Here is a 20806-nt window from a genome sequence, read left to right on the forward strand (position 1 = left end):
TGGCGGCAGGAAACTGAAAAAGCAGAGGATTAGGTTGTTGTCTGCAGACTCAACAGCGAGGCCTCAGCCCGCTTCCACTCGGCTGCCAGAATGCCGGCAGCAGGTTTATACAGCTCCAGGGGGTGATCGGGAGGTTAAGAGAGTTAATATCTGTAATGTGTTCAGAACAGTACCTGGTACACAATAAATGCTTTATGTTCTTGTTAAACACCTAAACTATTAAAAGTGGCTGCCTCTGTAGAGCCATAGACAGGGAGAAATGCGGTAGGGCACTGCTATTTTCCATTATAAACTTGCAGGAATATTCGGCTTTTTAGATGATGTAACTTCACAAAAATGCTTAAGTAGAAAGTAAAAACCTCTCCTCCTCTCCACAACGTATATGAATTCTAGAACACACTTCCGTTTCTTACCTATCTTTGTGGCTGGTAGCCCCACCGGTCACAGGAAATGAGTAGAAGCAGGGAGGAGCTGTTGTCTAAATGGGGAATGGGTATGGCGGTTTTGCTGTTACAAGAAAAAAGCTTGAAGGGCACTTCAGGGGTGACAATAACAGCTGGCTATCAAATTGCAATTAACAGCTCCCAGGTATTTTGTTTTTTGTTTTTTGTGGGTTTTTTTTTTACATGTATACAAACATCGTTTCTTTTTTTTTTCTTCCTATGTTTATTTATTAAACATATTAAATAATTTTTTTATGTTTATTTATTTATTTTTTGAGAGAGAGATGGGGAGAGAGAGCAAGCTGAGGAGGGGCAGAGAGAGAGGGAGAGAGAAATCCCAAGCAGTTTCTGCGCTGTCAACACAGAGCCCGATGTGGGGTTTTGACTCACGAACTTGTGAGATCATGACTTGAGCTGAAGTGAAGAGTTGAATGCTTAACCAACTGCGCCACCAAGGCACCCCTATTTGTCCATTATGAGAAAGAGAGAGAGAGAGAGAGAGAGAGAGAGAGAGAGAGGTAATGAGTGGGGGAGGAGTAGAGACAGGGAAAGAGCAAGAATCCCAAGCAGGCTTCATGCTGTCAGCGCAGAGCCTGATGCAGGGCTTGAACCCACGAGCTGTGAGATCGTGACTTGAGCCAAAATCAAGAGTCAGACGTTTAACTGACTCAGCCACCCAGGTGTCCCCATAGTTTCTTTCTTGACAAAAATAGGATCATACTACTTGTTTTGTGGCGTCTAAAAAAAAAGAAGAAGAAAGAAAAAATGTATAGCAAAGAGGGACTTACAAAAAGTGGAAAGTCTAGATAGTTCTATTCCAGCAAGTTAACATTTGTGCTGAAGCAGAAGCTTCCCATAATCAAGGGGTGCTTTAGGAAACTCTTCAGAGACAAAATAGGTGACCCAAGTATTTTCTCTAGAAATGTAGCATTTTCTCTAGAAAGGCCAGTGTCTGTAACTTCTAATATCAGTAAAGTCTCAGGCTTGAGAGAGTGGTGAAAATTGCCACAACCAGCATTTGTTCATTTCAGTAAGTGGAACTTTTAATAACCTTTCTAGTTTCCTGCCTTGCTCCAAAGACAAGTGTTAACAAGCCATTCTCCTTACTTTAAGCTTGCAATAAAGACTCTAGCCTAGCATGTGATTTGCCCGGAGAATTAAATATGCAAGCTTGCATGGTATTTAGAGGCTTATTATGACCTATGTCAGCTGTACCACTTTCAAAATGATTTTTCCCTTTTGAGCCATTAATCCTAAATATGCGTGTGTGTGTGCGTGCATGCACATGTGTATGTGCGCAAGCACGGATGTGTGTATGATCACTTTTATTCAAAGGTATTTCTACTTAAGGTGATTAATACAAGTGCTGCTAAAATGAAGTTGACGAAATTAATTCCATTTAAAGCTTAATTGTTAGCCAAATGCTGTATAAAATCTTATATATGAATGATCTGAATCCTTCAAAAATATTTGATACTTAAAAAAATGACGCTGGATCATTTGTATTGATTGTTTGAGGACTCTATTCTAGATAATACTGAATGCCTTTTCCCCCATTCTCTGCTTATTGGAATCAGACCTTCATAACTGGGTTGGGGCAGGGGAGTCCTTGAGGAAGCCTCATTAGGAGAAGCAGATTTAGGACCCTTTAAGATGGTCAGAAAGTCTCAAATTATTTTTCATTTTAATTTCCTGGCAAAATTCATGAAAAGTCAAGGAAGTTGGATTAGTATATTAAAACATTTGGGAAAGTATAAATGGGCTTTCTCATTTATTGACTGTATGGGCTTGAGCAGCTCACAGATTCTTCATCAGAAAATGAGGACTGGGGCATCTGGGCTGGCTCAGTCGGTAGAGCATGTGTCTCTTGATTGTGGGGCTGTGAGTTCAAGACCCACACTGAGGGTAGAGTTTACCTTAGGAAAAAAAAATGAGGACAGAAACACTGACCTCCTAGAGCTGACGTGAGATGTAGGTGAAACTGTGCGTGTAAGACACTGAGCACCATGCCTGTTCTTGCAGGTTCTTGCCTTCATGTGTTGATGAGGAAGAAGGTGAGGATGTGGACATAGGATGTAAAGAGGATTTTGAGATTGTTTTTCTTATTCCTCACTGATTCTAAACTCTATTTCTGTGTAGGTTGTGGACTTTGTTGCAGCAACCCTGCAGCGAGCGTGTGCAAGCTTGGCCCACCAGGCAGAGAGCACCGTGGAATCGCAGACGCTGAGCATGTCCATGGGGCTGGTGGCTGTCATGCTGGGAGGAGCTGTTCAGGTGAGTGGCACACATGAGCCCCACCTGGACAGAGGGAGGAGAGAAGAGGAAAGAGAGAAACCTCTTGCTTCCCTTCTCACCCTTGTGAGAAAACAGAATGAGGCTGCGCTCAGGAGGACTAGGATAAACAGGTCAGGTTGCTAATGAGAATGCTCCCCAAAGCAGAGGACGAGAAGATCGTACCACTTCCACCCCGTCCCCTGCTCAGACTTCACTGTCAGAAGAGCAGGGCCCTTTCCGACCTGGCACAAGCTCGATTTGGAAATACCTGGCACAGTGTTTTGCATCTGTGGCGAATGCTAGGTTTTCTGCCCCTTACTCCGAGGGCTCTCCAAAACTCAGCCCTTGTCCCCACTGCTGTAGTTGGGGGAAAACTTGGATAAGCTCCTGATTGCTTAGGACTCCATCTGTTTGGAATAGTTCTGTTTTAGCACAGGATCCATTGTTCAACCCACATCATGTGGCCTGTTAAAGTTTTTGTGTCCCGTGCATGTATCTTTTATATACTTAGTTTGTAATTTTTAAATTCATTCACTTGAAAAATATTTATTGCTTACCGCTTTGTGCCAGACACTGAGCTAAGGGTCTGGGAATACTGCCGTGGACAAAGCAAACGTGGTCCCTACCCTCATGAAGCTTACAGCCAGTGAGGGAGTCAGACACTAAATAACTCTTCAGAAGATATACTTAGAGGGGCGCCTGGGTGGCTCAGTCGGTTAAGCGTCCGACTTCGGCTCAGGTCATGATCTCACGGTCCGTGAATTCGAGCCCCGTGTCGGGCTCTCTGCTGACGGCTCAGAGCCTGGAGCCTGTTTCCGATTCTGTGTCTCCCTCTCTCTCTGACCCTCCCCCGTTCATGCTCTGTCTCTCTCTGTCTCAAAAATAAATAAATGTTAAAAAAAAAATTAAAAAAAAAAAAAAAGAAGATATACTTAGAATTGAATGAAGTGCCTGAAAAGAAAAGAGGAGGGTATCAAGAGAACATAACATCTAGCCTAGGCTGGGGAAGTTTCTACTGAGAAGTAGAAGTTTGAGCTAAGATTTGAACAGTGAATAGAAGCTTGGGAGTGTGCGGGGTGCAGATGGAGGAAAGTCATTAAAAGACAACATCACATACAAAGTCTGGGAAGCAGAAAAGAGCCTGGTATATTTAAACACTAACAGAAGCCAGTGTGTAGCTGAGTTACAGAGACCGAGAGTCAGAGGAGTGCCGGACAAGAAGGGAGGTGGGCATGTGTGTATGTTAGGAGACTGTAAGAAGGCAGAATAAGCTTGATGCAAATGTAATGAAATCTGACCCAAAATCAGACAGGTCATGACTCGTAGCAATGAGCAGAGAACCCTCTGGGAATGGATTTTTTAATATGAAGATTCAAATCTGATATTGATTTGTGATGTATTAGAATTTGTGTCCTTTCAAAGCTTGTCCTTAAGGGGAAGAGGAATTTTATTTGGTGTGTTGTTAATGTGAAGCCCGTTTCTTGGTAGATGTACTTAGCACTCCAAATTTTATATTTTCCATGTACTTTGAAGAAAACATTTTTGGTTCATTTTCTGAAGTCCTAATATATCCCTGCCATTAAATTGTCAAGGAGGGGTTCATCAGTGGACTAGTTTTTATTAAGTTGTATTATTGGATTTGGTTGGCCTGATTGGTTTTTGTTTTTCTGGCTGAATATTAAGAATAGTCTTTGTCTCCATAAGTTGAGAGTATGGTCTTTATGTTTTTCTTTTCTCTTACTTAACACCTATAATTTTGTACCACGTCCCAAATGGAAAATAGAACACAGATATTTCCATTTCCCTTTCTAGAAGCCCGTTGTTTGGGGACTGGCTATGTAAATTAGTCATGTTTTAAGGACGAGTCACCTAGCTGATGCAAATGTACATCCTTTACCTGTCTCTGCCCTTCCATGAGCAATCCTGACTCACTGATGACATTCTGCATTCCTCTGACTTTGCATTTGGTTAAGTGAACATAAACATGTCACCCTGTACTTTTGCCCTAGATCTCTTAATTTTTTTTTCTGTTTGACTCATGGATTCATAAGGGGCTTCTATAGTAATTCTAGGTTTTCTGTCTTTGTAATAGAAAAAAAAAATCATGATTCTTTTTTTTTTTTAATTTTTTTTTTTTTAATGTTTATTTATCTTTGAGACAGAGAGAGACAGAGCATGAACAGGGGAGGGGCAGAGAGAGAGGGAGACACAGAATCTGAAACAGGCTCCAGGCTCTGAGCTGTCAGCACAGAGCCCGACGCGGGGCTTGAACTCATGGACCGTAAGATCATGACCTGAGCCGAAGTCGGACGCTTAACCGACCGAGCCACCCAGGCGCCCCAAAAAATCATGATTCTTAATTATGTTTTCAGATGGTCATTGTCAGGCTAGGACTTTTGCTTCAGGGTCTAGATTATACTAAATCAATCTCTGATTAGAGTTCATTGTTTTAGCTGATGAAACAGAATCTAACAGCATTTAAACTTTTCTTTCTTTCCTTTCTAATTTATGTAATTAAGATGATTATTAGAGCACGGTATCTAGGAAGAGGAGTCAATTTAGAGAAAGTGTAGATCTAAGACTGCTAACAAGACAAGTGTAATTCCAAACTCATTTTCTAAATTTCAAGGTTGGTCGTCAGTAAAAGTGTGATGTTGGTAAAGTTTCTTGATGATGTTTCAGGGCCCGTGTCCCCTATAGCACCACTGCATGGAGCTGATCTGAGCTTGGAGGGTCAGGGTGGTGGGGCTGGGACTCAAACCCGAATACTGAGGTCTCATACCATATTTTCTGAGAGTATCATAGAGTGAACTCGCTCAAGAAATATTTATTGGGGCACCTGGGTGGCTCAGTCGGTTAAGCATCCGACTTCGGCTCAGGCCATGATCTCATGGTTGGTGGGTTCGAGCCCCATATTGGGCTCCACCCTGACAGTATGGAGCCTGCTTGGGATTCTCTGTCTCCCTCTCTTTCTGCCCCTCCCTTGCTCTCTCTGTCTGTCAAAGATAAATAAACTTTAAAAAAAGAAGTATTTATCATGTGCCTCTTTGCCCTCATGGAGGTTACCTTCTAGTGGCTGTGGTAAATCTGATGAATTCTTAAGTTTTTGAAAAAAGATTCATATTAGTATCTTTATGTGCGGCTTATTATAAAACAGGGCATACTGCATGCTGACTTAGAACCAAAATTAAAATACCACTTGTAAATAAATTCAGTGACACAGATGAGAACTGGACATGTTAACTATTCAGCAAAGTATCTGGAGAAACATAGGTGATATATAGAAATGAGTACACAAAGAATACACATAAATATTTTATGGAATTAGGTCAGCATTTTATTGCTGGAAGAAACCCTCAGATTCTCCCAAAGTAGTGGAGCAGAGTAAGTACAGAGTAAGTACAGAGAAGAACCCTCAGATTCTCCCAAAGTACTCTGGAGCAGAGTAAGGCCGGATGAGGAGACGTATGCCCCTTAGGCTAGCTTTGTAGAGTCTCCTGTGGGGCTTTTTCAGTGTATGCATGCTGTCCTCTGGCTGTCACTTTGGTCCTCATATGCTTCCCTTAGCAGGTGTGCTCCCTCCCACCACTCCATACCCCCAATCCCACCCCTACCAGTCCATTCCCCAGTTGTTAAATTTGAAAGCTTGCAGAAATTCAGACCAACTCACCATCTAACTGGTTCACTCTTGACGCCCTGAAATAAATCATAGAGGTGGGCTGACAGAGCTCTGCCCATTCCACTCCTGAAGCCCTCCAGAGATCCTGGAAGAGAGGCAGCCAGATAAAGGAATCTGTCACTCACCTGCGGGCTGCTCCTTCAGGCCTCAGGCCTTCTACACAGAATTTTGAAGTCTGGATATGAGATCTGTGATGAGAAGCAGTGACAGGAGTAGAAATGAGGGCTTTATGTTTAATTCTCAACTTTGATATGGCCTCCGGTGACCCTTGAAAAATAATTCATAATTACTTAGTGGTTCCGTTTTCTCATCTATCAATTAAGTGAATATTCCTTTATACCTCAACATTTTTTTGAACATCTGTGAACAAAATAGTTGGCACCTGTAGTCTTAGATTTCCCTAATTATTCTCATAGTGGGAAATCTGTAGGCTTATGAAACTGAAGGAATGCATAACTTTAATTGCCTTGTAAACTATTTGATTCAGAATCCACCTACACCTATGGTGATTAGGGAAGTTACTCGCTCAAATAAGATGAATCCAACAATGACTAAGAAGCTTGAAAACTGGAAGAAAAGATGGTTGGGTATTTTATTAATAGACTCTTTTTTAGAGCAGTTTTAGGTGCACAGCAAAATTGAGCAGGAGTTACACAGATTTCCCATAGACCTTCTGCCCCAGAGAGCACGGCATCCCCCACTATCAGCATTCTGCCCTGGCGTGATCCATTTATTACGTCTTTGATTCTGCATTGACACATTATCACTCATGGCCTACAGTTTACATTACGGTTTACTCTTGGTGCTGAACACTTCTATGGGTTTTGACAAATGTGTAATGACACGCATCTATTATTATGATATTGTTTACACAATAGTTTCACTGCCTTTAAAATTCTTTGCGCTCTGCCTCTTCACCCTTCTCTCCCCTCAGCCCCTGACAACCACTGATCTTTTTACTGTTTCCACAGTTTTGCCTTTTCCAGAATGTAACTTACTTGGAATCATATACTGTGTAGCCTTTCCATACTGGCTTCTCTCACTCAGTAATAGGCATTTAAGGTTCTTCCATGTATGTCGGGTTTGATAGCTCATTTCTTTTTAGTGCTGAATAATATTCCATGGTCTGGATGTACCACAATCTATTTATCCATTCACCTACTGGAGGACATTTGGTTCCCTCCAAGTTTTGGCAATTATGAATAAAGCTGCTATAAACATCTATGTGTAGGTTTTTGTATGGGCAGAAGTTTTCATGTCATTTGGGTAAATACCAAGGAGATCAGTTGCTGGAACATATGGTAAGAGTATGTTTAGTTTTGTAAGAAACTGCCAAACTGTCTTGCAAAAGTGACTGTACCATTTTGCATTCCCACCAACAATGAATGAGAGTTCCTCTTGCCCCACATCCTCACCAGCTGTGCTGTTGTCAGTGTTTTGGATTTTAGTCATTTTAATAGGTATATAATGGTATCTCATTTTAATTTGCAATCCTCTGATGACATATGATGCTGAGCATCTCTTCATATGCTGTATGTGTATGTATCTTCTTTGGCGAAGGGTCTGTTCAGCTCTTTTGCCCATTTGTAAATTGGGTTGCTTGCGTGTTTTCTTATTGTTGAGTTTTAAGAGTTCTTAGTGTATTTTGGATCACTGTCCTTTATCAGCTGTGTCTTTCTGCAGATATTTCCCCTTAGTCTGTGGCTTGTCTGCTCTTTATCTTGACATTGTCTTTTGCAGAGTAAAAGTCGAAAAAATTTTAAATTTTGGTGAAATCTAGCTTATCACTTATTTCTCTAATGGAGTTTTTTCTTTAGTATTTTATCAGAAAAGTCAGCGCCATACCCAAGGTCATCTAGATTTTCTCTTCTCTTGCAGGAATTTAATAGTTTGCGTTTTACATTTAAATCTATGATCCATTTAGGAGCACCTGGGTGGTTCAGTCGGTTAAGTCACTGACTCACGGTTTCGGCTCAGGTCATCATCTCGTGGTTTGTGAGTTCGAGCCCCGGATTGGGCTCTGTGCTGACAGCTCGGAGCCTGGAGCCTACTTCAGATTTTGTGTCTCCCTCTCTCTGTCTCTACCCCTCCCCTACTGGTGCTCTGTCTCTCTCTCTCTAATTTTTGTGATAGTGTAAGGTCAGTGTCTAAATTCATTTTTTTTTGCATGAATGTCTAGTTGTTCCAGCACCATTTGTTGAAAATCTGTCTTTTCTCCATTGTGTTGACTTTCCTTCTTTGGCAGAGATCAGTTGATTATATTGGAACCACTGTGTTGCACACCTGAAACTAATGTAACATTGTGTGGCGACTGTGCTTAAATTAAAAAAATAAACTTAAAAGAAATCAGTTGACTATATTTATATAGGTCTCTTTCTGGTTTCTCTATTTTGTTCCATTGGTCTAGTTATCTTTTTTTTTTTTTTTTTTTTTTAATGTTTATTTATTTTTGAGACAGAGAGAGACAGAGCATGAACGGGGGAGGGTCAGAGAGAGGAAGACACAGAATCGGAAACAGGCTCCAGGCTCTGAGCGGTCAGCACAGAGCCCGACGCAGGGCTCGAACTCACAGACTGCGAGATCATGAACTGAGCCGAAGTCGGCCGTTTAACCGACTGAGCCACCCAGGCGCCCCTCTTTTTTTTTTTTTGTTAAGAAGTAATTGTTGTGTACAATAGAAATGAAAAAGAGGCCATAAACTCCTGCTATAAATAGATTTTCCCATTTCAGACACTTAAGTAAAAACAAATGCCCATAATACTACAGAGGCACGAGCTGAAGTCTAGCATAATGGTAATACTCACAAAATTATCTAAATATCTATCACTCTCTATTACTAAAATATCTCTCCCAGTTCTACAGATTCCTGATAAAATTGGCCTTTTACTCAGATAACATAATTTTTATTCTGGACATACATATTCTCTTCTCCCTTTTTTTTTTTTTTTTTTTTTTTTTTTTTTTAAATTTTTTTTTTCAACGTTTATTTATTTTTGGGACAGAGAGAGACAGAGCATGAACGGGGGAGGGGCAGAGAGAGAGGGAGACACAGAATCGGAAACAGGCTCCAGGCTCCGAGCCATCAGCCCAGAGCCCGACGCGGGGCTCGAACTCACGGACCGCGAGATCGTGACCTGGCTGAAGTCGGACGCTTAACCGACTGCGCCACCCAGGCGCCCCTTCTCCCTTTAAGATATAGTAACAATGCAGTAGTCAGTTGTCGTACACGTGCAGATAGGTTAACATACTCTGCAAAGCTAGAAATTTTACCTTCTGTCAATTTTGTAGAGTTCCTAATGTTTAAACAAAGGAATCTGAGGGGTGTGTGTGGTGAAATTCTATAGGTACAAACCTGACATAAACCTCAAGTTTTTATTTACTTGGAAGGAAAGTGATGGGGAAAACAAACAGTAACAGTTCTGCGGACTTAGAGTTTAAATGAAAATATTATATAGATCTTACACAGGCAGTTGGTTGATTGGTTGGTTGGATAATGAAACGAGTGAATGAGTTAGTAATAAATACCCTGCCTTGTTCTAAAAAGGATTTTAAGACTTACAAGGTTTTCAAATATCAAGGGCTCATGAAGCCTCATATGATAATATTTCTAGTGTTTTCAAAGAGAAAAAGATTCTCACTGATTCTCATTTCTCTACTGCCTGCACATACACTTTTCCTAGTAAGGCATATGGCATTATAGAACAAAGCTGCAGGAGAGAATAAAATCTTATGTAATTTTCACTCTCACTTTCCAGGAAAAATTCCCTCTTGCCAATTATTGTCTCGATACCTTCCAGACCTATGATGCCTTTGTATGCTGACCAGCCACTTTAGAAAATGTAGTTAAGAACTCCTTTAGTTGTGGGTGCCTGGGTGGCTCAGTCAGGTAAGTGTCTGACTTCAGGTCAGGGCATGATCTCACAGTTTGTGGGTTTGAGCCCCGTGTGGGGCTCTCTGCTGTCAGTGTGGAGCCTGCTTTGGATCCTCTGTCTCCCTCTCTCTTGCCCCTCCCCACACTCTCATGCATGCTCTCTCTCTCTCAAAAACAAATAAACATTAAAAAAAAAACTGCTTTAGGGGCGTCTGGGTGGCTCGGTCGGTTAAGTGTCCGACTTCGGCTCAGGTCATGATCTCATGGTCCGTGTGTTCGAGCCCCGCGTCGGGCTCTGTGCTGACCACTCAGAGCCTGGAGCCTGTTTCAGATTCTGTGTCTCCCTCTCTCTCTGCCCCTCCCCTGTTCATGCTGTGTTTCTCTCTTTCTCAAAAATAAATAAACATTAAAAAAAAAAATTAAAAAAAAAACTGCTTTATTTGTTCAAGTGAGACTCTGTAGGGTATTGGGTAAGAGTGTGGACTCTGGCGCCAGACCTACTGAATTCATATCTCACCATCTTCCGGTTGTGTGACCTTGTACATATTATTTAACTGTTCTGTGCCTCATTTCCCCCATTTATAATGTAGATAATAATCATAACTAGATTATAGGGATATGAATATGTGCATATTTTTTATTGTATTTCTTTTTAAAGCATTTACATAGCACTTACTATGTGTCAGGCACTAAGTACTTTGCTAATATTAACTCATCTTTTATAGCAAAAGGTACATAGAAGTTAAAAGTACAATAATGCAGTAAAAAAGATAATAAAAGTCAAAATATAATAATCTGGAAAATAATTTTACCATATGTCTGGGTACTAAAACCTGAGATGGTGAGAATAGCTGTAGAGACAAACAGTCTAACAGGTAAGTGGGTCCAAAGGATGTAAACAGGGTGTTCACAGAAAAAAGCAATGCAGACAGCCAAACAACATGAAAGGATGCTTAATAGCACTGGTAGTCTGGCTAATGCAAATTAAAACCATAGGATAATCATGTTTTTCCCACCAGGTTCCCACTAAATTCCCACTGAAAATTAAGTGTAATCATGTACATCACTAGTTTATTTTTAACTCAGAAGAATACCTGCACACGGTATTTAATAAGTGTTAGCTATAATTATTCAACAATAGTTACTGAGCGCTAGACTATGCTGATTACACCATGAATAAGATCTTACTCAGAATATGTTCCCTTGTGCTTAGGCATTATTAACATCTGCTATATTAATTTGGGTTTGGCATTTGTTCTTTCATTTTGTAGTTGAAGTCAGGTGATTTCGCTGTCCTGAAGCAATTGCTGCCTTTGTTGGAGAAGGTCTCCAATATGTACCCTGACCCTGTCATCCAAGAGCTCGCTGCTGATCTCCGCATCACCATCTCAACCCATGGGGCGTTTTCCACCAATGCTGTCAGTGTGGCTGCCCAAAGTACCCTGAACAGAAAGGATCCAGAAGGGAAAATAGAAGAACAGCAACAAACCAGTCATGAAAAGAACAGTAATGGGTCTGACCTCGAACAACAGCAAAGCCGGGAGAAATCCAGGCAAATGGGCCTGAAATCTCACACTCCACCCATTGCTCAGGAGGTCAGTGCGTCCAGAACTACTACAAACCACAAGTCTGGAAGCATCACCACAGACCAGCTCCAGGAGGTTATTTTATCGGCTTATGATCCTCAGATTCCAACGCGGGCTGCTGCCCTGCGAACTCTTTCCTGCTGGATAGAGCAGAGAGAAGCAAAAGCCCTTGAGATGCAAGAGAAGCTTCTCAAGGTAAGTAGAACATACTGGGAAAACACATGCACGCAGAGTGGGGCAGCTTTCTGGGAGCCTTGACTATGTACCAAGCACTGCCCTGGACAACCTGGGTTTTTTTGTTTTAATTTTCTTTAAGTTTATTCATTTATTTTGAGAGAGACAGACAGTGTGAGCAGGATAGGGGCAGAGAGAGAGGAGGAGAGAGAGAGAATCCCAACCAGGCCCTGCACTGTCAGCACAGAGCCCAATGTGGTGCTCGAACTCACGAAACCGCGAGATCATGACCTGAGCTGAAACTGAGAGTTGGACTCTTAACCACCTGAGCCACCCAGACGCCCCTGCCCTGGACCACCTTTAGGGAAATTGTAATTGTTCTGAGGAGGCAAGATGTAGACACAGGAAAGACTTAGATAACCACCTGAGACCACTCAGTTGAGCTTGAACAGGAAAGAAAAGGGGAAGGCACAGCATGAGCAAATTCCCAGAGAAGCCACCTGTTTTTTCTGGGCCCCCTTTGTAGGGGAATTGTGCAGAACTGGCTCCCCTCACTCCTGCCTTCTCCCTCCATCACAGTGAAGAGTCTGTTCTGTACACGAGAGATGCATGTGGGAGACAATGTATACTTGGTTGGGGATCTTTTCCCTTTTGTGGTAATTTTCCTGACCTCAGTATGGGTTAGAGATTAAGAGCAAAGAGTCTAGAGACTACTGATCCAATCCCAGATCATTTTCTTGGACAAGTCATTTAAAATATCTGAACCTCAATTTCTACATCTGTTTATTTATTTTTCAAGGGGGAAGGGCAGAGAGAGAGGGAGAATGAGAATCCCAAGCAGGTTCTGTGCTGTCAGTGCACAGCCAGACACAGGGCTGGATCCTGCGAACATGAGATTGTGACCTGAGGCGAAATCAAGAGTCAGAGGCTTAACCGAATGAGCCACCCATGCACCCCCCCTCAATTTCTACATCTGTAAAGTGAGGGTAATAACAGTAGGACCTGCTTTGTGTTGAAAGATTTAGGGGCACCTGGACTGGCTCAGTCTGTTGAGCATTTAACTCTTGAGCTTGGAGTTGTGAGTTTGAGCCCTATATTGGGTATAAAGATTACTTAAAAAGAAATTCTTTTTTTAAGTTTATTATCTGAGAGAGAGAGAGAGAGCATGACTGAATGGGCGAGGGGCAGAAACAGAGAGAGAGAGAGAGAGAAAGAATCCCAAGCTGTCAGTGTGAAGCCTGACACAGGGTTTGAACCCCCAAACCATGAGATCATGACCTGAGCCAAAATCAAGAGTTAGACGCTTAACCGAGCAAGCCACCCAGGCACCCCCAAAATAAAAATAAAATCTGAAAAAAGAAACAAAAGAAAAGAAGGAAAAATATTTAAAATTTAAAATAAAATAGTCGTGTATGGATACCTAGCTGGCTCAGTTGGTAGAGCGGGCAACCTTTGATCTCAGGGTTGTGAATTCAAGCTCCATGTTGGGCGTAGAGCTTACTTAAAAAATGAATGAATGAATGAATGAATACATTTACATATATACATATATACACATATATATATATATATATACATATATATACACACACACACATATATATACATATATATATATACACACATATATATATATACATATATATACACACACACACACACATATATATATATATATATATATATATATATATATATGTATGTTGGAATGAATGAGCCTGCTGACACCTTGAAAAAAAAAGTCTGCGTAAAGCACTAATTATAGAGATAAGCACACAATGAGCATCTAAAAAAGGTTCCCCATCATAATTATCATCTCTTTCATATTCTTTAGCCATTAGATTAAGAGTTATAATTCTGATTGAAAACATTTATCTCTAGTCACTGAAGTGTTAGAATCAATAGTATAATAATAATAACCACTGTTTATTGAGCCTGGTCCTATACCTCTCAGACATTGTCTCTAGTCCTCACAACACCTGCAATATTGGTATTATCCCCATTTTAAGATGAGAAAACCAAGGCCTGTTAATGTGCCAAGGATTTGCTGCCATTAAAATATTACTGTAAGCCTCAAATAATGTATCTCCTTTGAGTAATCAATCACCAAAGATATCCCTTCATACACCAAATAGATGGTGAATGTTATGAACGTCTTTGGGATTTTCTTGAACTTGTTTAACCTTCATCTTCTGTGCATGATTGGTCAGGTCCTGTCAATTCTTTTTCCAAGAAGTCTGTCAAATACCTCTCTCTCTCTTCTTCTTTATTCCCATGGCCACTACCCTGGATTAAGCTTCCTTTACTCCTTACATGATCCCACCCCTTCCAACCTGGCCCTCTTTCCAATTAAACTAATTTTCGGCTCTCCCTAACATGCTGCAGATGTGGGGACCAGCAGCATCAAGTTGGTATCAAGACTCACTGTGCCCGCGAACGATGCATCACTAAATGTGGAACAGATACCCCCGTCCTTCCCCTAGACTCCCAAGCAGGAAAAAAATGGGCATATGGCTGCTATCTTTCTCTGGCCCTCATATTAGGGCCTAAACTTGACATGTCACTGTCTTATCTTCTTCATAAGCTTAAGTACTCTCTGCAGTTGACACCCCAGTGCGTTCCTCAATTGTGAGACAATCTGTTGAAGACAATTTGTAACTAACGTCAACTGAAGTGCCGAAATGTGCAAAAGATTTAAAGAAATAAATTAGAACAGATTCAGGGTTATCTCAGTAACATCTCTCTGTCACTTGCATTTCCATATACTTTCTGAATGCAAGGGAAAAGGATGAAATTAGAGCAAATATGCCATCAATTGGACATAACCCCACACTTGGCATCTTGTGTTTCATGACTGGTAGTCTGTCGTGTCACATGTGAGAATATTGCCCACCATGGCCTGTAGTGGAGCAAACGTTGAAGATTCTTCTTCCAGATCTTGGTTTCCATGCTTACTTCTGGTATATACTTGGCCACTTCAAGAAGTATCTTCCTCTAACTGGTACTCTTTTATAACTATTGTAAAAATGGGTCTTCAAACATATACACCGTCTTCCCTACAAGATTCTCAAGTCAGACCAATGTCTGGCTAAGACAAACAAGAAGAAAAGCATTTATTCTTTTGAGGCTGCCATAAGGGTCACTTATATCTTGTTTTTTCTTTGCAAATCATATCACTCCTTTATTTTGTGGTTGCAGATATTCTTGGAGAACTTGGAGCATGAAGACACCTTTGTATATCTGTCTGCTATTCAGGGTAAGTTAGTCCTGGTTTAAAGGACTCTGAGTCTGTGGACCAAAGATTGTGGCATATATGTTTGCACAAAATCTCTAAAGTCATGGAACCACAAGACTGCTGGTCCTTTTGTTCATCTCCCTGTCTCCTAGCTAGGACTCAATTTAAGTCATAATAATAATGTTCCTGGACGGGGCGCCTGGGTGGCGCAGTCGGTTAAGCGTCCGACTTCAGCCAGGTCACGATCTCGCGGTCCGTGAGTTCGAGCCCCGCGTCGGGCTCTGTGCTGACTGCTCAGAGCCTGGAGCCTGTTTCCGATTCTGTGTCTCCCTCTCTCTCTGCCCCACCCCCGTTCATGCTCTGTCTCTCTCTGTCCCAAAAATAAATAAACGTTGAAAAAAAAAAAAAATAATGTTCCTGGATGGTTTCCTAAGGGTTCCAATAGAGCTTCAGTGTCTGATAGTGATGAGGAAGTCTTTGTCATTCTGTAGATTAAAACCCATTTCTTCTCATTCAAGGAAGTAAAGAATGGCTCACGCATGAACTCTCATTACCTTAACCTTTTTGTACCTGACTACTGCTAGTATGCACCATTGCTTTCCCTTTAATTTAAAAGAATTTCAGAATATATACCAATTTTTCATTGAAATGTTTTTTAAACACTTTTTTATTTTTTATTTTTTATTTTATTTTTTTTTTAACGTTTTTTATTTATTTTTGGGACAGAGCGAGACAGAGCATGAACGGGGGAGGGGCAGAGAGAGAGGGAGACACAGAATCGGAAACAGGCTCCAGGCTCTGGGCCATCAGCCCAGAGCCCAACGCGGGGCTCGAACCCACGGACCGTGAGATCGTGACCTGGCTGAAGTCGGACGCTTAACCGACTGTGCCACCCAGGTGCCCCTTAAACACTTTTTTAAATGTTTATTTTATTTTTGAGAGAGAGAGAGAGAGAGAGCATGAGCAGGGGAGGGGCAGAGAGAGAGGGAGACACAGAACCCAAGCTGTCAGCACAGAGCCCAACGTGGGGCTTGAACCCACAAACTGTGAGATCATGCCTGAGCCGAAGTCAGACACTTAACTGACTGAGCCACCCAGGCGCCCCTCATTGAAATATTTTTTTGCCATAATTTTATTTCTCCTTTGTGATTCTTTGTTGTTCTCCCCACCTCCATTAATTTGTGGATTCCAAGTCTAGAGAGAGGCTTCTTCAACAGGATGTAGAGAATAGGCATCCTTCCTAGAAGAGTGAGAATCAGAAATGGTGAGAAGATCGGTTATCTTTTTGCTTCTCTTGGCTCCACCAGTGGAGTATAATCCTCAAGAGCTAGGACTCTGGGACAGACCACCTGGGTGCACCTCCATTCCTGTGCTGCTCAGCTATATGGACTTGGGCAAATTACTTGATCCTTTTGGGTTTCAATTTCATATTTGTAGAAAGAGGGCTAAATAGAAATGTAAAATGGCATAGCTAATTTGGAAAACAGTCTTGCAGTTTGTCAAAAAGATAAACATAGAGTCACCACTTGACGCAGCATTTCTTCTAGGTATATACTCAAGAGGAATGAAAACTTATGTCCGCACAAAAACTTGTACATGAATGTTCGTAGCAGCAGTGTTCATAAAAGCCAAAACATGAACACAATACAAATATCCATCAACTGACAGGTAGATAAAATATACTTTATCCGTACAATGCAATATTAGCCAGTCATTAAAAAAAGGAAGTAGTGAAATATGTTACAGCAGGGATGAACCTTGAAAACATTAGAAGTGGAAGAAGTTAGTCCCAAAGGGTGCATAGTGTATGGTTCCCTTATATGAGATGTGCAGAATAGGAAAATGTATAGATCACTAGATAAGTAGTTGCCTAGGGCTGGCAGGAAAGGGGAAAGTGTTGGGAGGTAATAGTTGAAGGGTAAGGATTTCTTTTTGGGGTGATGAAAACATTCTAAAATTGATTGTGGTGATTGTTGCACAACTGTGTTCCTACTATATTGTAGGAACCATTGAATTGTATACTTTAAATTGGCAGATTTTATGATATGTGAATTATATCTCAAGCTGTTACCAAAAATAATTAAAACTTCTTAAGGGGAGAAAAGGAATAAAACTGTCAGAGAGTAAGAAGGTATGATGATTTAAATATAATGTGGTAGATAGGATCCTGGAACAGAAAAAGGGCATTCAGAAGAAACAGAGAGAATCTGAGGAAATTACGGACTTTGGTTGATAATAAAATGTCATTCTTAGTTTATTAATTGTGACAAATGTACCATGCTAATGCAAAAATTAATAATAGGGGCAAGTGGGTGTGGAATATGAGAATTCTCTGGGCTATCTTCTCCATGATTCTATAAATCTAAAACTATTTTATCATAAAAAGTCTATGAAGGGAGATTAATATTAGGATTAAATGAGTTAATACCTTAAAAGTGCCTAGCACATAGTAAGTGTCCAAATAGGTTTAGCTGTTATGCTTTTAGTGTTATCATCATCATCTTATTACTGCTGCTTCTACTGTTAGATTGCTAGATAATAATGTGGTAATGTATGTAACTTTTCAGATCTAAAGTCTGAGTAGGCAGACTCTATCAGGTAGTTATTGCTATGTAACAAACTGCCTCTACACTCGGTACTTTAAAACATCAATCATTTATTATCACTCACACATCTGTAGACCGATAGGGTTCAGCTGGTCTAGGACAGGCTTGGCTAGATGGTTCTAGGGGCAGGCTGTGGCAGCTTTGCTGTGCCCCTTCTTGGTCACCCCTGGCCCAGTGGCCTCCCAGTGGCCTCCACACCCCTGGCCCATGGCAGAAGTGTAAGAGAACAAGAACAAACTTGAGAGGCCTTGTTAGGTCTAAGGTTGGAACCTGCATCCTATCACTTCTCCCTCAATTTGTTGGCTACACTAAGTCAACATGGCCCAACCCAAAAGTCAAGAGGGAGAGAAATACACTGGTTCCCTTCAGTGGGATAAGCTGCCAGGTCACAGAGCAAAGAGCATGAATGCAGGGAAAGGTGGAGAATTGAAGCCAGTAATGAAGTTTTCAGAGCCTTGGAATTCATTCTTTATCCAGCAAACATTTATTGTGCGCCTGCTATATACGAAACACTATAACAGTGAGTTGTCATGACTAGGTTAAAAAGCAAAAAGAAAATTCTTCCAAGGAGACAAAACAATCACCCAAAGAGGTCAAACAGGTGAGAGCAGAAGCCAAAAGAGTAGAGGGTGTCAAGAGAGAAGGTAACTATCTATAGGTCAATGGGCAAGAAAGCTCAGAATTGAGATAAGCCTGGGGCTCAGGAAGTCACATGACGATGAATGGTAATTATGGAAATAGTAAATCAATGAAGCAGGAACCTCAAATACCTATAATTAATAAGTCTCAGAAAATAAGTCATTCAGTACTTTTCTCAAGGAGCTGTAATACTCTTGTTTCTTGATTTTTTTTTTTTTTCTTTAGGACAGGGTTTTGGGGGGAAGAGGAGGTATGTCATTCTTATGTGGCAACATTGCTGTTTGGAGTAAGCTTCTTGGCTGATTAACCCATTGAGCTCATTAGCCTCTAGGGTCTGCTATAAAAATCACAACTGTTGGTGTTATGTTTGTTTTTAGTAATTTTAATTGGTGTGCTAATCAGTTAGTAGCTAATTTGGTGATGAAGAACATGGGAGGTAGAGGTGTAATTTCTGTTCTCAGCTCCGCACAATGGACAAGTTTGAATTAATTGATGTTTTGGTGTTTGTAACATGCATTTAACGGCCAAGGCCTTAGGTGAATTTCCCATTAAGAAAAGAAAGAGCTGAATTTTCCCACCTGCATTGCCAATGCCTTTTGCCTACATACAAAGCACTCCAGGAACCAAGCCATTCTGGATTCCCAGTCAGACAAGACCAGCCCCCTTGTAAACATGCAGTACAAGGGGTGTGTGGCTGTGGTTTGAGTAGCGTTTCGTTGTGGGGAGTGTGTGTGTGTGTGTGTGTGTGTGTGTGTGTGCGCGTGTACACGCACTTGCTCACGTCCACATCCATGTCTTTAAGTTTTCCTTTTCTAACCTGCCTAAATGTCTCCATGTGAAAATTACAATCTTTCTTTTGCTTAATTTGTTGGTAAGTTGTATTTCTTTTGTAATTTTTCACCAACTGTGCAGTCTGAGCACAGAGCAGAGGGGAATTAAACTTCTTCATTCAACAGATCCTTATTGATACCTGATGTAAGAACTATTGGTGTGTGTATTATCTGTCCATCACAACAGTCTGAGAACTAAATTCCCTATGAGTTAAAGTTTAATTTTATGAAAGATGGTCTGCCTCTCCTTGTGGTGCTACTGAGAAAGTGTTGGTTGATGATTCTCACAGCAGCTGCTCCCAGGTGGTACTTAGTAGCGAGTTGTTCAGGCAGAGAATTAGATACCAAATTGCTGCGTTGGAGTTGCAGTCCAGCCTTAGTAAGTAGAAGACCTAATCTTAGACTGTGGCCATTAAGTGTCTCTCCTTTTTGGATTCCTTGTGTGTGTGTATATATATATATATATATATATATATATATATATATATATATGTATATATATATATATGTATATATATATATTTTTAATTCTTTGGTGTATCATTATTAATTGCACAAATTAATGCATTCTCATTGTTTTAAAACATTTAATTGACCAGGAAATATATAAGGCAAAAAGTGGAAGTCCTTTTTTCCAAAATAGGAGTTAAAATATGTCCTTGAGGGTCCCATAATCTTTGGAGTATTTTTCACACTTCAGTTCAATAATGTTCAATAGATGTTCAATAATGAATATGATAAATAAGTGATATTCTTCAAGGAAGATATTATAGACAAGTTATTTATCACACTGTGGATCTGCTCACGTATTCTCTCAGTCGCTTTGAATTATTTAAAGGACTTTTTTTTTTTAATTTTTTTTTTCAACGTTTATTTATTTTTGGGACAGAGAGAGACAGAGCATGAACGGGGGAGGGGCAGAGAGAGAGGGAGACACACAGAATCGGAAACAGGCTCCAGGCTCTGAGCCATCAGTCCAGAGCCTGACGCGGGGCTCGAACTCCCGGACCGCGAGATCGTGACCTGGCTGAAGTCGGACGCTTAACCGACTGCGCCACCCAGGCGCCCCATTTAAAGGACATTTTGAAAGCAACCAGCGACAGATGCATTTCAGAGATCCAACTGATCCCTGTCGGTGTCAGAAAGATCTTTGGGTAAAACTACCAGACTCACTGAAAAAGAAAAAGGAAAAAAAAAAAAAAAAGACACACAAAAACCCTAGGCTCTGAGCCAAGCATGGGAGGTGAAGGTGTACCCGTGTGTGTAGTGAGACAACCTGGATATCCTGACATGCCCAAACAGATCTCACTAACTCTTCTACCCTCTTTCTCTCAGAGAACAATTTTCATTTCTGGCAAAAAGAGACAAGGGGAGGGAGACCAAAAGGCCGGGAAGCTGGGTGGGTGGCTGGGGGGAGAGGTGGATAGAAATTGTTTTTACTGAGTTTCGAACTGAGCGGGATTACAAGT

At 41.0% G+C, this 20806-nt stretch overlaps 1 protein-coding gene across 1 annotated transcript in view; it reads left to right on the top strand.

Annotated features, from left to right (window-relative positions):
- TANGO6 (transport and golgi organization 6 homolog) overlaps nucleotides 1–20806 on the top strand; it is a 194872-nt gene that overhangs the window by 66732 nt on the left and 107334 nt on the right. The window contains exons 12-14 of the mRNA XM_047078653.1: nucleotides 2583–2717; nucleotides 11539–12048; nucleotides 15226–15283. Coding sequence (XP_046934609.1) covers nucleotides 2583–2717; nucleotides 11539–12048; nucleotides 15226–15283 — 703 coding nt within the window. The remainder of the gene's footprint in view (nucleotides 1–2582; nucleotides 2718–11538; nucleotides 12049–15225; nucleotides 15284–20806) is intronic.

The sequence above is a fragment of the Lynx rufus genome, unplaced genomic scaffold (assembly GCF_022079265.1).
Source record: "Lynx rufus isolate CCGP_SWC_20201006 ecotype Redwood Valley unplaced genomic scaffold, mLynRuf1.p SCAF_16, whole genome shotgun sequence".
NCBI classification, from domain to species: domain Eukaryota; kingdom Metazoa; phylum Chordata; class Mammalia; order Carnivora; family Felidae; genus Lynx; species Lynx rufus.